Source organism: Thermobia domestica, chromosome 5 (assembly GCF_964235325.1).
Source record: "Thermobia domestica chromosome 5, izTheDome1.hap1.1, whole genome shotgun sequence".
NCBI classification, from domain to species: domain Eukaryota; kingdom Metazoa; phylum Arthropoda; class Insecta; order Zygentoma; family Lepismatidae; genus Thermobia; species Thermobia domestica.
This window is the reverse complement of record NC_137458.1, coordinates 161,841,540-161,859,239: the sequence shown is the minus strand read 5'-3', so window position 1 is coordinate 161,859,239 and position 17,700 is coordinate 161,841,540. Positions and strand designations below refer to the sequence as shown.

The window sequence follows — 17,700 nt, the reverse complement described above, 5'->3', positions numbered from 1 at the left end:
TAAGTAGAATTACTTTCCCAAACTGCATTCATGATTTCCTAAAGTGTATTTCACATAGTATCTTGTTTTTAAATGTCAAATAATGGAAATAAATGCTAGATTAGAGAAGAAAATCTCGAGTAAAATGAGAAAGTCAAATAACGTTACAAGCGCCCAATGTAATATACTCGTCATGCGCCCTGTATATGAGACCTCTAAACATATCATCATCAAACTCTACAATGCGTCTGAATACATTTAGAGGTCATATACTGTAAGTATGAAAACTGTACCTCAAAGAGAAAAAGTTCGGTTGATCCAGGTTAAGACACGCTGAGTTTCGCATGTAATGTTAAGTTTCGTAAATGCAGCTATAAGTTTGAGCGTGTTGAGTGATCTTTAAATATTAAAATATTTAAATGAAATTTTGCACACATGCTTAAGTGACCAAAAGGAATAAATTTAAGGGGTGAAACTGTGATCGTGTTGCAAGTGTTCCAGGTTTGAAAAAATTGAAGAACTGTTATGGAAGGTAATGCTGATGTAACTGTTGACAGTGACATGAAACCTTTGCAAATTACGAGCTTTGCAAATATGCTCGAGTGACATCTGTAGATGCGGAAAGATCGTTTTCACATCTAAAGTGAATTCTTTCTGACAAAGGACAAAGTCTTGCTCATGAAAATCTTAAGAACTTGTTGATAATTTCTGAAGACAAAATTATGAGATAACTTCCTTAAGTGAAAAGAAACTTCTAGTGTAGTATAATTCAACTTGTTTTGAATGTTTTCTAAAATGTTAACTTTCGTGTGGTGGTGTTTTGCTTTTATCGTTTTGTTTCATTGTTAGTAATGAAAAATGATAAATGGATAGTTAATGTCGTCTCTTACGGGTTGCGCAGTTTGCCAGTTCCCAGAAGTTTTAAATTGTAAGCACTAACTGCAAAATAAATCATTTTATTTCTTAGAATCCATATTTTTTATTCCATACGGGTCATTTATTGGCTGTTGTTTCGAAATATTGTAGTAACGAAGCATGTCCCACGCATGTTATAATGGGTTCAAGTTTGGTGATCGACTGTTCTAGTCAAGTCGTCTAACCAAGTAATTCTCAACGTACTTATTTCCTATGGTAACTCAGTTGGTGTGCATTATCTTCCATTAAAATGAAATCAGTGCCCATTGCACTCCGAAACAAACAAACATGCTAATCCAAGATATCATCCCGATACCGTACACCTATGACGGTACCCAGTGACGGCCGTGGGAAGATACACAGTGATCTGGAATACGCCAACATGATTCCACATGACATCATGATTCTTCACCTTTGTAATAATCCGATTTAGTAATGCTACGTGGAAGGAACCATGGTCCAGGTTCTCTCCAGCTACATACACGTTGAGAATCACTGGTGAGACTAAACCGCGATTCATCTGTGAAGAGGATATGACTACATTGCTTCTGGGTCCGTGCGTTTTGTTTTCTCCACTAATCCAGGTAGGCTTTTCTATGGAGTGAGTTAATGAAACGCACACTGGTGGTCATCTGGCATACAAATGTCCCTCAGCTAATCGTTTGTACAGTATGAACCTTAAAACGGTGGCTCCTGTAGCAGCTGCAATCTTCCTACCGGATCTAAGGTGATACTGTGCCATTGCGCCTGGCTATTAGGTGTAATAAACGGTCCTCTTGGGCAATAATACTCCTTGGATGATTTTCATCAACCTCTGATAGACGTTTTCACCATGTTGAAATCGTCATCAGACCCTTGAGATTCTACTCCGTGCGAACGAGTTTCCGCGGCACTTCCAACTGGGTCTGGCTCCTCTCCAGTCGTCTGATAGTTCTTCCATTCATGATGTCCTTCTCGTACACATGGATTGCCAATAAGATCGACTGTACAACAATATGTGATTTCTCGAATACAAGTGCTTTCGTATTAAGAGAGCGTTCTTCACATACCCAACATCAGTAGAACATAGGGTTAGCATAGGGAACCCCATGTTTCAGACAGTCAAGAACTCGTCCTCTGACAAACACCTTGCATGTACGACTGTTTCCAACAACAGTTTTATGCAATTTCGTATTATTCTTAAGTTTTGCACAGGAGTGTAGCTGTTTCAGTCTAGAGCTGTTTTTCCGAGCTCTCGCTGTTTAATTTATATTCGTTCTAAAATTAAAAGCTGGGTTGAAAATAAACATGGAACCAAATTTGCCATATTAGTAGAAATTTTGTCTCTCTATTTACAGTTACACCCTGTCATGGCCAAATAAGTAACGCGCATGCTCTCTGTGCGTGTAGTCCTAGGTTGAGATTTCACTGTCAGCAGTAGTTGCGTTATCTCATATTTAGTCTTGGTGCTGAAAAGGAATGTTAAATTTCAAGCTTTCAATTCAGTTCATTTTTCTTAATTGTTGCATAGGAGTTACATTAAGAATTTTTAAAAGATCAAAGTAGCAATGGGAAAAAGAGAAGGAAAAAGGGAAGAGAAGAAGCATGATTTGAATCGTTTGTCTCACTAAAATGATGAGTTCGAACCTTTTGTGTTGATGTCATTTTGCAATCTTCCCTTCATTCTTTCATATTCCTAACGGCTTATTAGTTTGAATTCATATATTTGTACATTAAAGAAAATATAGTAATTTTGCATTGACGAGTTTCTAATTCAGTATCTACTGTTTGCCCATTCGGCTGAGACCTCTAGTTGGCAGAGTGCCAAGGGGAGTCTATCGTACTGAAAGGAAAAAAGTGTTAAAAAATGCGTTGGTTATTCGCGTCGGCGGTAAAGGTATTGTGTGAACAGTGTTATCAATCCGGCATAGTAAATCTATACCTGATAAGATTTATAAATAATATATATGAGAATGAAATCAAAGTGAGCCTACATCACTGAAAGCACGATAATCGGTGATTACTGTCCGTGTGACATGACTGGGGATCTACGGTGCAAGATTGAAAAAAAAAAAAAGAAAGAAAAAAAAAAGAGAACACATTTATACACACACATTCACGCTCACGCAAACATAAACACGAAACAGATAAGAGAAAGAACTAGAAAAATACAGTAAACTGCACGAGCACAAATGTATCTCTACTGTAGAGGAAGACAATAACTTAACAATCCTCCCGCGAATTGTTGGCGCAATCAATCGAATATCGAAGCCCCTAAAACACAATGCTAGGCTGCACTTAAAATCCGCGCGCTCTGTTCACTGCGTGACATCATCGCCTGACCAGAATGTACTACTGACCTGGAACCAATTTACGTAGGCTGGCAACTATGTTTAAACCTCCAACTTTCTTTCTCTCGCTCCCAAAGGAGAAAACGAACACTTGTTGTCCGTACATACACATACCTATTTTTTATAATGGACTCTTCTACTTCTGTCATGCGCAGAAGTGTCGAGAGACCTAATATCCGAGGGTAAATAGTATTTAAGTGATCCAGCTTATTACAGTAGTATATTTCATGTAAGCAGAGATGTTTCTTCTAGTTAAAAGGTAATAAACATAGTGACCTTCCATACGTATATAAATGGATTTTATACATATTGCACAATATCACTTTTTTTATAACAAGATACCTAATGTAAGTGGATATTCATAGAGTAAACTACATACTATTCACTCCAAACATAGTAGGCGATCAAAACAAGCTTTCTCCGCACCACGTTCTCATCGGGGTTTGATAAACGTAACTATTAGTGTTCTTAACATAATCCATCCTCCCTCACACGGAGGTTTTCAATGTATCGAAATATGTTTACATTAATCTGTATTAAGTGAGGTAAGTAACACACCTTTTAGTATAATTGTAGGTTTAGTTCAACATTTGCAGTTTATTTATAGCTGTGAGATAATGCTGGAATGGCAAGCAGCGATAGAGGTGGAAGTTCAAATTATACTCATGGTGTTAATATGGTAATTTCGCAGTATGAATATAAGAGCAAATACTAGATAGAGTATTTAGTATCTAAATGAGTAGAGTATCAGAACGCTAACATGATAACTTCGGAATTTCAAATGGTTTAAAAAGAAATTCTCGTTCGTCCCCTTAATAAACCTACTTCTGTCGGTCTTCGCATTTTGTTTTCGTTGCAACTGCAAGACACAAATTTTCCCTTCCACCAAAAAGACAGTAAGCTACGAATGCATATACAGCCCAACTTATTGTAAATAAATATATACACTACACAGTATCTTAATGTACACATTTATTATACAGAAAACTAAATGTATTATTTGTACATGATAAATTGTTAGAACACAAAAATTAAGTAAAGTTATTGTTGGTAGTAGGGATTGGTAGTAGCTAAGAGGAACATCAGTTTTCTCAACAACACCAAGTACGAAGAAATTGGAGTGGAAATTTAAATTTTAAGCAATAATGTATGTCATAAAAAGCTTTCTTCCCAGACGAGGTCAGTGCCTTGCTTTTCTGTTTTACATTGACAAAGAGGAGGAAGTGAGTAAGTTTATTTTGATTGCCTATCACCTTAGAAGGAATGAATAGTAATTATATATATATGTACGTTTGGCTGTTTTCATTTGAAGAGTCAGTAACACCAAAGTTGCATACTCCTTTATATTTCAGGAGACGAAGCAGATCACGTGATCGAAGTAGGTGAGTATTTTGATTGCCTATCACCTTACAAGAAATGAATAGTAATTAAAATGTACGTTTGGCTCTTTTCACTTGAAGAGGCAGTAATACCAAAGTTGCATACTTCTTTTATGTTTCAGGAGACGTAGCAGATCACATGATCGAAGTAGGTGAGTTTATTTTGATTTTCCTATCACCTTAGAAGAAATGAATAGTAATTAAAAATGTACGTTTGTTTCTTTACATTTGAAGAGGCAGTAACACCAAAGTTGTATAATTCTTTTATGTTTCAGGAAACGAAGCAGATCACGTGATCGACACCGCGATCGAGATCGCCGCGACAGGGAGAAGGATCGTGATAAAGAAAAAGAGCGCGAGAGAACGAAGGAACGCGAGAAAAGCAGAGAGAAGGAGAGAGACAGAGATAGAGAAAAGGAAAAAATGAAGAGAGAACGATCACGATCTGAATCTGCTTCACCAAAACGGTAAGTCCAGACATTTTATGTCTATGTTATTTTGCAATTATTCCTTGATTCTTTCATATCTTTAATTGCTTCTGAATTTGGTCGTATGTGTATGTAGACTAAAAGTAATAAAATTATTAACTTTGGTTTATCGAGTTCTCATTCAGTATCTATACGTAGACTACAATTAAGCTAGAGGTATATTGCTGCTTATTTTTATGTGGAAATGGGGGCCGCGGTGGCTCAGTGGTAGAGCGTTCACCTCTAGTGCTTGGGGTCCCGGGTTCGATCCCAGCCCCCGCCAAGTGAACTTTGTGGTGGACAAAAACCGCGTGCGTGGGGTTTCTCGGGGTTCTCCCGTTTCCTCCCACTTTCTTCATTCCACCATTTCATTCACTACTCATTATCACCGTCTCCTTTAGCCTAACCGGCATAACCGTGGGACGTAAAACTCAGAGATTTCATTTCATTTCATTTCTTATGTGGAAATTTACTTGTAAATTAAATAAAATGATACATAATACAGCACACAAGAGCTTTATGCCTTATGATTTAAAATAAATATGAAAATTGATATGTGCTGTCAAATAAATATATAGAAAGCGTCTGTAAAAGATTGCATCAACGTGTTTCGTCTATAGAAGATTGCATCAACGTGTTTGAACGTCATTACCACCAATATTGATAAGTATGTAACTTTTGGAGAACAGTGATGTTGAATTACTTTAATTCTGAAATACACTTTGTGGGAAGTATCAAAAGGGGGAAAATAATAAGATAGAGAATATCCGTCAATACATCGGTTATTTAAAATTTTTAGAGTTCTGGATTTTGTTAACGGCAGTTACATGATGGGATTTTAGTGATGGGTTAACATCGTTCATGAGCTTTTTCTTGAAGTATTTCATTTCGTTCCAACTTCATTATTTCGTTAGTGTATCATTCATTGCGTTTGCATTTATGATCGTTTCCTTTGACATCTAAGCCATTCGAGCCAGACGTTTAGATAGTATAGTATAGTCGAGCTATCATATCTAGGCCGTAGGCGAACGTATTCGAATCTTGGCCATGCTATGCGAGCCATATAAGGACAAAATAAGAAAATAAGTTATTCCCGTTCGAGTTTTTTTAATCTCCAGATTAGAAAATATAGTAACCGGAATCTTGCTCAGGTTCTGCCTGTCAAATAACGAGATTAGAAGAGTATATATTTCTGATATTCTAGATTACTTAATAGTGTTGGTATTAGGTTGTTACTGGGGTTATACACTTCAGAAATCGGTGGAATGAATTCAAATTCTTACTCACAGAGGATTCTGATTAGTTAACAAATAATCTCAGTACATACAGGAGTAGCATATTAATTCCTATAATAAAATAATATATTTTTTTAAAAAAATTCTGCTCAGAAAGTAAATTATTCCTTTTTAAAAGTTTGGGAAAAGTATCAGGGTGTCTACTGATACTGGAAATATACTGTAATTTTGATGCACATACTGGAAAAATCATGAAACTGGTAATTTGTCTGCAATACTTTTTTGTAATTGTTTTAATAGTCTTGGAAACAATTTTGTATTCATTGAGATTGTAAATTTTTCCAAAGCAAGACTTGTATACATTTTGTAATTAGACATTTAAAGCAATGGGTGGAGTGGAGGGCTGTGAGGGGAGTTTGAGGGTACTTTAAAAAATGTTAAAAATTCATTTTAATTCAAATAAATCAAGGCTAACTAAATTTATCTATATATATAAAAGAGAACGCACAAATCCTTTGTTCCCTCATCACGCTAATACGGCTGAACCAATTTCTTTTATTTTTGGGGGGTTATTAGGATTTGGACCCTAGATGGTTTTTATCATATCACTTTAATTTTTAATTACCAGTGTCTTGAGATAATTGACCATTCAAGTGTCCATAACGTACAAATCCTTTGTTAGTTCATCATAGGTAAAAATAAACGTATTTATATGCAACCCGCATGACCGTGTCACTCGGCGGGTTAACATAAATGACAGGCGATATAATGTTAACATTTACTGCAATCTACTATGGTTTTTATCATATCACTTGAAAGCGAAAACTTCCGGGATGACCGCAGCGAAGCGGGGCGGGTTAACATAAATGACAGGCGATATAATGTTAAGATTTACTGCAATCTTCTATGGTTTTTATCATATCACTTGAAAGCGAAAAAGTACAAATTATCTAAGTAACAAAGTTTATTGCGTTCCGGGGTGACCGCAGCGAAGCGGGGTGAACGCTGCTAGTTAAAAATAAAATATTCTTTTGATGGTCAAACAATTACAAACCTAAAATCATCAAGCGTGTGATTATTTCTAAAGAACTTTAAAAAAATCATTGTATTAGATACTGGAATTATGCCGCTAGTTATACTGCATATACTGGAAATATACTGGAATTTTGAAAATGAAACTCAGTATACACCCTGAGTAGGTAAAATAAACAAAACACTGGAGTAGACATTGTAAAATGTCATGAAATAAACTGTTTTCTACCTAACTTCCCGTACACATATTTCATAGTTATATTTATTGTGTTCTAAAAGGAAGAAGAATGATGGTAGAATCGCTGTGCAGTCTCAAGAGGTACCGTATTTACGTGAATCTAAGACACTCTCAAATGTAAGACGCACCCCAATTTTTGAAGGAAAAGTTAAAAAAAAAAAATTTGTATTATGTGACAATACATATGAGGTTATAGGGGATAAGGACATGAAGGAAGAGGATCTATTGAAGAAAGTAATGAAAGAAGGAAGAGGTTTCAAGAAATGGATAAATATACAAGGAAGGATACCAAGAATGAAAGGTTTCCCAAAATTACACAAGAAAGAGGTAAAGCTTAGACCAGTACTAGACTGTAGAGGCAACTACTGGGAGCCACTAGAGAAGGAGTTGAAGGAGATTTGTGAAAGCATAAGAGAAGGACAAGAATCGTGCAGAGTGAAGAACACAGAAGAAGCCAAGGAATTGTTAAGAAGAGTATATCTTATTGGAGGCAGAAAACTTATGTTTAGTCTTGATGTTAAGGCTATGTTCCCGAGCCTTAGTAGAGAAGCAATAATAAGTGTCATAGAGGAAGAAATGGGTAGTAAAAGTATAAAAGGATGGACAAAAGAGAAAGTAGTTAAGGCTCTGAAGTTAATATGGGAAAACAGTTATTGTATAATCGGTGAGAAAGTGGTAAAAATAAGAAAAGGAATCAGTATAGGTTCGAGGCTGAGCCCAGTACTGGCAGAAATAATTATGAACAAATGGGAGAAAAAGGTGAAAGAAGAAGGGTGTAAGAACTTGATCATATTTTGTAGGTATGTGGATGACTGTCTAGGCTTGTGGAAAGGGACTAGGAGACAATTAGAGAACTTCAAAGATAGTGTGGAAGATAAAGAAAAAGGCATAAGCTTGGAAATGGAGTTGGAAGAAAATGGAAGAATAAACTTTTTAGATATGACCATAATAAAACAAGGAGAAGGCCTGGTTACGAGGTGGTACCAGAAAGAGTGCTCAGCGGGAGTGTACTGCCATGAGAGGAGCGACGTGGATAGGAGTACAAAGAGAAATTTCATAACAAATATGATAAGAAGAATAGAAATGATGGAGGACGAAGAGGAAGGAAGGAAGGAGAGCATACAGAAATTCTACAGACAGTTAGAGAAGAACTGTTACAGCAAGAAAGAGTTAGAGAAGGAAGAAGAACGCAGGAAGAGGAAGAGAGGGAGAAAGAAGAATGAAGAGGATGAGAGTGTAAAATGGCATGGCATAGAAAGTATGGGAGAAGAAACGGAGAAACTGAAGAATTTATTGAAGAAAGGAGGGGTCAGAACTTATAGAAAGAGTGGAGAAACTTTATTAAGATCAATAAAGAAGAAGAATAGAAAAGGAACTAAAAAGATTAATGAAGAGGAAGAAGGGGTCATTTACAGGGTATGGTGTGAGGACTGCGATATGTCATATATAGGAGAGACAGGAAAGAGAATGAAAGAAAGGATAAAACAACATGAAGATGATGTTAGGAAGAAAAAAGATACCAATGCCATATACAGACATGTTAAGGAGACGAATTACGCAATTAATTGGGATAAGACGGAAGTATTGGAGATGGAGAAAAGAATGATAATAAGGAAGTGGAAAGAAGCGGATTGGATAAAGAAGGTAGGAAGAGATAAACTGATGAACTGGACAGGCGGCTTACCAATTAATGAATCATGGCAAGGAAGTTTGAATAACATAGAAATAAATAAATAAATAAAAATTAAAAAAAAATAAAAATAAAAGGCCCTTATAAGAACCAAAAATAAAGGAAGTGATTAACTGGAAAGTGAACACGAAGACTTATAGGATGGGATGAAGGCCTCGGTAAATAAGAAAAATAAATAAATAAATAAAAATAAAAAAGTACAACAATGACTCTATATATGACTGTTAAAAGAATTTAAAAATTTTTTATAACAACGAATATATATATGACGGTTAAAGAATTTAAACTCTGTTATAACAACATTTATATATATGTCTGTATTTTCATTAATTTCGATCGTGTCTGAAGAAGGATATGCTAGATATCCGAAACAGTTACAAATTATAATTTAAAATAAAGTAAAATTTTAAGCTTTGGTCAGTCTCTCTTTTGTTTAAAAAAAAAAAAAAAAAAAAAAAAAAAAAAAAAAAAAAAAAAAAAAAAAAAAAAACATTGATTTTAAAGAATGAAAAAAAAAAATAAACAAGAGAAAACAAATAATGTTATGGGAAAATAAAGACACGTTGAGCTTACTGCTGGAATTTACGATATATTCATGTGCATCTGCTGGTTTTTTGTAATGCAATTACAGTACAACACTTGTTTGCGTCAGTTTTATAGCAATCCATTATCGGTATCATATATATCACATTATTCCAGTATGTTTTGTGCCTCCAACTTCCTGATTTGGAGCAGGATTTTGTAAACTTCTTATTTTATTATCAATTGTCGTGCTTCAAGATATGTGACTCACTTGTTTGTGCTCTTTAAACGGAGGAAGACACCAGCCATGGTATGTGGGAGGGGAAGGAACGATCGCCACTGTCGTAAATTCTTAAGAATGATTCATCTCTTTCACATGCCACTGGTTTGCGGGCTAATTTTAAAGGGTTTTTATTTCGCGTAAAATGCACGATTTTCGTTCTGCATTCAGTTTGTACACACAAAATATACATTCTTTACAGAATCGGACTAACGGGATTAGCAATTCTTGGCAAAACTCCATCTAATCTGGCCTAATTTGCATAACTCAAATCTAAGACGCATCTTGATTTTGGAGGCAAAAAAGCGACAAAAAAGTACGTCTTAGAATCGCGTAAATACGGTATTTGTTTGTTTTATAATGTGAGATCTTGTTAATTATTTGTTTTTACTATTATCCTACTGTTAATTCACAGAGAGGAGTCTCCAGTGGAGTCTGATGAGCCACAAGAGAATATGTCAGAACCGGAAATAAAACAAGAACCTAACAACAATGAAAGTAGAGAATCTTCCCCAGAACCTCCTCCAAGAATGGAAGAAGACAGAGATAAAACTCCTGGGTATGTTTTTCTTATATTCTTAATCTTTTACTGTAAGTTAGTTCAACTAATTGGCCAGTTGTTACATATGATATTTAATATTATGCATCCAACGGATTCTATTTTTCACATTTAATGTGAAGTTAGAAAACAAAATTACATAGGTAATTGCATTCTTTCGGTTAGGATGATTAAACACTTTTAGACAAAATATTACAGCCGTTACAAGCTTAGGCTCGAAGAGAGTACAAGAACGTTAAGATGACCATATACAATTTGCTGTAATTAACGAATAATCGAGACGTGAAAAAGTGAAAATAGAACTAATAAACATTTATTGATTTAGTAATCTATCGAAGTCGTTAATGCATGACTGCATTCTAGGTTTCCAGGCCAAATTCTTTCGAAAAACCTTTTGAGAAATATCTTATTACATTGTGTAAAGAAACCCCTGCTTTAAATTGAAATTCCAATACTTATCAATCGTATAATTACGTAAGATTTACATTTTAAATATAGAATCGTTCTTATTTTTAGTTCATATTATGTAGTACTGGCTGCTTTCACCTGTAGTCATTACAAGTACAAGATAACCAATAAACTTGCCTTTTTTTACGTCCTATTTGAAGAAACGCTCACAAAGAGGAAGCGAAGTGACTCGCGCGCCAGGAAAGTGATGTGGGGGAAGAGGTTACTGTACCAATATAGGCACTGTTGTACTCACATAGCAGTTAAAGCTCGTAGAGCGTCGAGTTGTAATTACTCCATAGCGATTCCTCCAATAACTACACCGTGTGCGTGGGTTTTCTCGGGGTTCTCCCGTTTCCTCCCACTTTCTTCATTCCACCATTTCCTTCATTACTCATTATCACCGTCTCCTTTAGCCTAACCGGCATAACCGTGGGACGTAAAACTCAAAATTTCATTTCAATTTCATTTCATTTTCCTCCAATAACTAGAACATGGAGCAAAAGTGATAAAATTTTCTGTCGACAACAGATACCGATCCGTGACGGTATGAGTATTCACTTGTCCCAACGCAAGACGTTGCCGGTTGTCATTGATGTTGGTGATAAAGAGATCTCTCGGAATATCATATGGTCTTTGTTTCAAGTCCGAAGACTTGAAGACATCTTATCCCAACTAAATGTTCCTTTACGAAAGGGTCTCATTCAGATTCTAAAATGTTAAACGTCGCGAATTAGTGCGTAACAAATCTCTTCAGGGCCCTGGTACAGGGGGATTTGTGTGCTGTAAGAGTTAAGGCTTGAAGCGTGATAGACATTCTCCTTACCATCCATATTATAACGGGCCGTCTTGAATTGATTTGTACGCTTTCGCCTTCGATGCGAGCGGTCCCGGGTTCGATTCTCAGTGGGGGCACTCGGTCGAAAATGTGTAAAAAGCTTTTTCAGGCCAGCCATCCTGAATGAGATTTTCCTGAGTTTTCCTCATTTCCACCAGGCAGATGCCGGGGTGGTACCTACATATAGATTCCAGGGCGCTTCCTTCCTTCTCTTTCGCCGGATAGTGTGATCGCTAAAAGACGTCATCTCTCATACGTGACGAGCTAACATACGTGCCGAAAGCCCAGAAATCTAAATCCTACATCTTAAATCCTTGAATTGATTTGTATGTAGGCTATATTAGCCTGGTCTCTTCTACCGGGCCTTCTCTTGCTGCAGTAATGGCTGACTCTTTTGTTTTGGAAGCCATGAGTGGGTGACACCATTAAGATGAAGCAAGTTAACTATGAGATCTTTTTATAACAAAGATAGTATACATAAGTTTTTGATAATTATCATAATGATAGACTATTTTTATGATGGATTTCGCCGTCGTTGTGACTCGTAACTATTCGTTGTGACGGTGGCCCACAAAACCTCCAACATTTTAAAGGCTAATAAACCAGAAGTATTCCAATTAAAAAGTTGTTTTAATCAGAAATATAAAATGGTTTTGAAAACAGTTTGTAATTACTGCAGGTCTTCTTGTGAGATTCTTCCTTACTCTCTCCCTCGAAAGCCCAACAGCTGTATCTCACAATCCTTCTCCCAGACCCCTCTACGTTTCTCAGAAAGAGATAGGTAGAAACATACACTCTCGTGAATCTCCTCTACTATACCCACTCCGTTTCCCATACAATACTTTTATGTTCACCCTTGTTTAAATTCACTGGTATTTTTTCCACGTACGTTTCGTTTTATATTATCCCCTACTTGTTATTTTATAGTTGCTTAATAGATTACTTATTGGTAAATTATATTTTGTATTTATCTATTTTTTTTTTTTTTTTTTTTTAATTTCTGTTGTAAAAAAGAATTTCCTCTTTAATTCCAGCACGTCATTAACTTACCCATTCAATAAATATTTTTTCAACCCAATCCTTTCCACTTTGAAACTGGCAATATTATCGTGTGACTGCTACTTGTATTCCTTTATCTAAGATAGCGTTTAGCGAAAGCGTTATAGTTTATCTTCTTTATAGTGTTGTGTGAATGTTACCACTCTTTTCCCGTAAACATTATATGTGGGATCACGTATAATATGATTGGATACCCTGTATTATATATTTTCCCCTTTTCTCTCGTAACCTTACCAAATACAAGACCTCGATATGGCACTGGTCCATAAACGCATAGCATATATCTGGAGAAATGATGAGCGATGACATTAGAATGATTACTCACAACTTTCTATGCTTTAGGTGTAGAATCTTAGATGCTAGTGAATGTCTTTACCACATTCTTCAAATACTGGATTGGGATCTTACCGGATAATCTTAATGGAAACATCATTCATTCGTCGACTTGTATTTGGATGCTACTCTAATTATTTGTAAATTCGAGTTCGTTCTGACAACTTTGTGTATTAATCTGCCGAAACATGCCATCATGATGATACATGTGAAGTTGTGAAAAGGATACAAATGGTTACCAAGCTGTTCGCGTTAATGACTCAGTGATGTGTTAAGAAGATCTATGCAAGGAGAACTCACTCCTCACAACTACATAATCTTAACCAGCAACCTGCACGGTTTCTTGCTAGTGGCTGCTAGGAAAGTTAGGGATTCAAACTTTCGACCAGTAGGTGTAGTAAAAATAAATTACAAGTAGCCATTTGTCCAAATTTGCGAATCTAATATGTTTTTCCTTTTTTATGTAGATATAAACCTGAAGAGACCTTCGACAGTTGGTTTTTTTGACTTGTTGATAGCAAATACACACCAGTTGTTTCCGTGGATATGCAGAAAACTAGATGATAATTTCATGTTACGAACACTGTAGTTTCTCCATAGACATGTGATATTAGAGAGAAGAAAATGTTAACTTGTACTCTGTTTATTTTATGCCTGTCGGTGTGTTCTGAATAATTCAATTTACTGTATTTGTTTTAGTAATTAATAAATACTATTAAAATCAGTTCATTCGGATGCTTCGTTGACTCGTATGTAACAACTGTCTCCTTGAAAGGTCTTTTTGGTGTTACATAATGAATGACTATATGTATTTTTATAACGCTTTTTTTAATGTCCTGTAGTAATCTCTCTCTATCTCATAGAGTAAACAATATATAGCATTATACTTGTGTGTCACGATTCGTGTTTCGCCGGTTGTGTGGTTGTTTAGATTAAAACTTAATGAGACAATTGATACAGATACTGGGACAATCTTTCGGTTTTTCTTGGTGTGAAGTTTCAAAAATATAGTATGAACAATGTGTTACAAAATACAACATAAATTATGGTAATGTTGATACTCGTTCATTCGTTTAGTTCTATAATTACATGTACCTTCGTAAAGATTTTAAAAAAGATACTTAAAAGTTGTGATGCGGAAAGCGGAAAGGGAACTCTTGTCGGAGAAGTAGAATGTTCAGTATGAGCATTTTCAAAGGCTTAGGTCAAAAAATAGTTTCATTTTTCTGTTTTTGACTGATTTTGATGTCCTGTACCGGTCTCAGTGACTTAAATATGCATTGGGAACCGAGAAATACTTAAAAAAAAAAAACGCAATTAAACGAGGTAAGAATAACATTGGTCCCGACAGTAAGTCCCTTGTTTCTCAACTCAAAATATTTTAGAGAATTCCTCTTTGTCCTGCTATCAAGCGGTCATCGAGCAAAATAAAGAGGTTGTTTCTAGTATAGTATTCCTGTCCGACAAGAGGTCCCGTTTCAACACAACGTAATATGTTGTTACATTGTAATGACAGCTAATCTAAAAGACAACTGCTGTTGTTCACCGGTTTATTGATTAACAAACAGTTTCGTGTTTTCGGCTTTTTGTATCGTGGTGATTTTTTGTTTGTTTAACGTACAAAGTATGGAGGAAGATAGAATTATACAAATATTATTCGACATTGGTTTGATCGTGTTGTAAGTGATGAAGATCGTTAAGTGTTTCAAGATTACTTTACTGCAAGGGCAGCTAGTAGTGATAGTAACTCGTCCAGCAATGGTGAACTTAGCTTATCGAAAAAGAACCGTCGTTCAATTTTCCAGATGTTCAATGCCTATCTTGAACAATATTCTAGGTAATTCTGTTGAAGTAGCAATAGACAGTAGTATCATTATTGAAATTGATCAAAGTGAAGCCAAAGCAGAAATTGATGACAAGAGGGATGTCAGTAGTGACATTATCAGCTCCGAAGGAAACTGTTCTACTGAAAAAGACAGTGAATTGGTTTCGGTTTTTTGGAGGAAGGATGTGGATGCAAGGAAAATTGTTGGAGAAGGTTTCATGTTGATGAATATTTAACAGTGCGCCTTGAGTGCTCCGAACTAGACGGACTAAAAATCATGTTAATATAAAATCATGTTAACGGCTTGGACCAAGTTATTGTTGCCCAATTCAGCTGTTTAACCTCATGCCTTTAGAGCGCGGTCTCATAATAAACAAACCTAAAGAAAACAGTCAAAAAACCAAATATTTGGTTCAAAGGTTAGCAAGTATGCAAAAATACCTACTGTTTGCACATCAAATCAAAATAAAACGACTGAATTGAATGGCAAAAATGTACATTCAAACCGATGTGGCTGCAAAAGCTCGTGGCAACGCGGGAAAAATTGGAAAGAACGTTACTGAATTTTCTGATGTGCAGTATGTAGTCAGATTTTTTTATAAACTACGCAAAAGAGCATGCGATTTTCTTGCCAGGGACGAAGCACCGTGTTTAATGACAGCCTTTTAGTGATCCGAAATTTTTTTCCTTGTAGTATATGTCATAGATTCCACAAATCTCTGAGGTATACATTCGTTTACATAGGTAAAGTCGAAAAAACAGTTTCAGTGTTTTCATCAATATTTTGAAAGAAGTCTGTCCTGACCATCATAATCAAGCCCAGGTCAGATTTATTCTTATTTTGCCAAAAATCATTTCACATCTGGGACAACAATGGTCTTAGAAATAGATGTTAAAAAGGTAGAAAAGATTAAAAAAAAAAAAAAAAATCACATTTGAGTCGTGTTGTCAAGATGAGAAAGAAGATTTCACAAATACTATCAGTAATGAACCTTGAAACAATAAATCCGTACACTATAGTTTTGATATGGCGCAACAAAGGCACGTTCCAAGTAACCTAGTACAGCTCAGGCCTATGTATATTTTGGTAACCTTGAAAAATTGGAATGTTTGGAGTGGTTGTGAGATAGTGAACCAAGTTAGCTATCTCATCCCGGAGACTGTAAGTTCTACGAAAAGCTCAGAGAACCAAGTTAGCTATCTCATCCCGGAGACTGTAAGTTCTACGAAAAGCTCCAATCTCATTATTAATCTCTTTCATTATAATTTGGAACACTGGAAGCACGGAGGGGACACCATGTACGTCCATGCAGACAATTGCGTTGGGCAAAATAAGAATAACGTCTTAATTTGCTACTTTTTGTGGAGAATTTGGAATAACAAAAACAAACCAAAAAATGCTCTGTCGGTTATCCTGTAAGCCATACTAAATTTTCTTGTCTCCGGCCATTTGGTCTACTAAAGAAAAACAAATTCGAAATACATTTTTTTTCTTCCATATAAGATTTATCCGACTGTATTGTACAGTCTATACCAAACTCGAACGTCAGTTATGCCGCAGTTGTTACGAGTGAAAAGGATGAAGTCAGTATATTATGCTTACAACTGATTGACATACTTGAAAAAGAATAAATCTAAAAATTATACCTCACATCACACAGTACATGCAAAGGAAATTTTCACTGCAGAATTAATATTGACAACAGTAACCACTCATCCATAGTGACTTCTCGATTGCCAGTGAACCAGCTGGATTTCCTAAAGTGCTGATTCGAATAATGATAAGTAAGCAGTGCAAAGAGTACTTTTTCCAAAATATTTAAAAAATTTGTAAAGAAAAGTGGAAGGATTATGTGTCTCCTGCTGCAGAAGATGGCGATCCGGATGAGGACGCTGAGCCAGGTGCGCCAGAGTCGTCCCGCGCAAAAAAAAAAAGACACAAATTCTTAATTTTTTGTGTTTTCCTTTTTTTAGTGTATTTTCAATTTTTTTAAATAAATAAAATGTAAATTAAAAATTGTAAATTATTTTCATTGTATAATGTTTTTTCGATCCCAAAAATACCAGTAACACGCAAGGTATGCAACTGTGAGTCTCCCCTCCCCCACCATATTTTCGGTTCAACAGTTTGGTGTGCAGTGTGTATTTCATAATTTTGTAGTATTGAATTTATAAAAAAGTACTGAAGGCAAGTAAAGTACAAGAACAAAATTGTCCTATTACACATTTTTACGATCAGACTCAAGTTATGCAATAGTGCAATACCTTCCCTTCCCCTGCATTTTTCGCTAACAATGTTTTATTATTTGATCGAAAGTGACTTTATGAAAGTTTATTTTAACAAGTGTTTTTTTAGTATGAAAAATTAAACCGGTGCATTCTTTAAAACTTTTAAAGACGATTTTCCAATAAAACTGCTTTTTACAGTAAGGCATTTGAAATTTAATTACTTCCTCAGTGTTCGGGGTATCAGCGTAATCTTAGTGTCAAACTCTTTATATTTTAGCGCTGAATACTAAAATGAGAGTGATGAAAATCTTACTTCCCCGCCAAGAGGTCTCTTTTCGCTTTC

General features: G+C 35.6%; 1 protein-coding gene across 10 annotated transcripts in view; it reads left to right on the top strand.

The window, feature by feature from the left end:
- The window catches only part of Srrm1 (Serine-arginine repetitive matrix 1), a 211,433-nt gene that overhangs the window by 126,197 nt on the left and 67,536 nt on the right, over positions 1 to 17,700 (top strand). For 7 of the 10 annotated variants that reach the window (XM_081759295.1, XM_081759294.1, XM_081759286.1 and 4 more), the window contains 4 exons: positions 4,577 to 4,606; positions 4,726 to 4,755; positions 4,879 to 5,070; positions 10,483 to 10,626. In XM_081759295.1, the coding sequence (XP_081615421.1) occupies positions 4,577 to 4,606; positions 4,726 to 4,755; positions 4,879 to 5,070; positions 10,483 to 10,626 (396 nt within the window). The remainder of the gene's footprint in view (positions 1 to 4,576; positions 4,607 to 4,725; positions 4,756 to 4,878; positions 5,071 to 10,482; positions 10,627 to 17,700) is intronic. The other 3 variants (XM_081759288.1, XM_081759287.1, XM_081759292.1) reach the window with 3 other exon arrangements.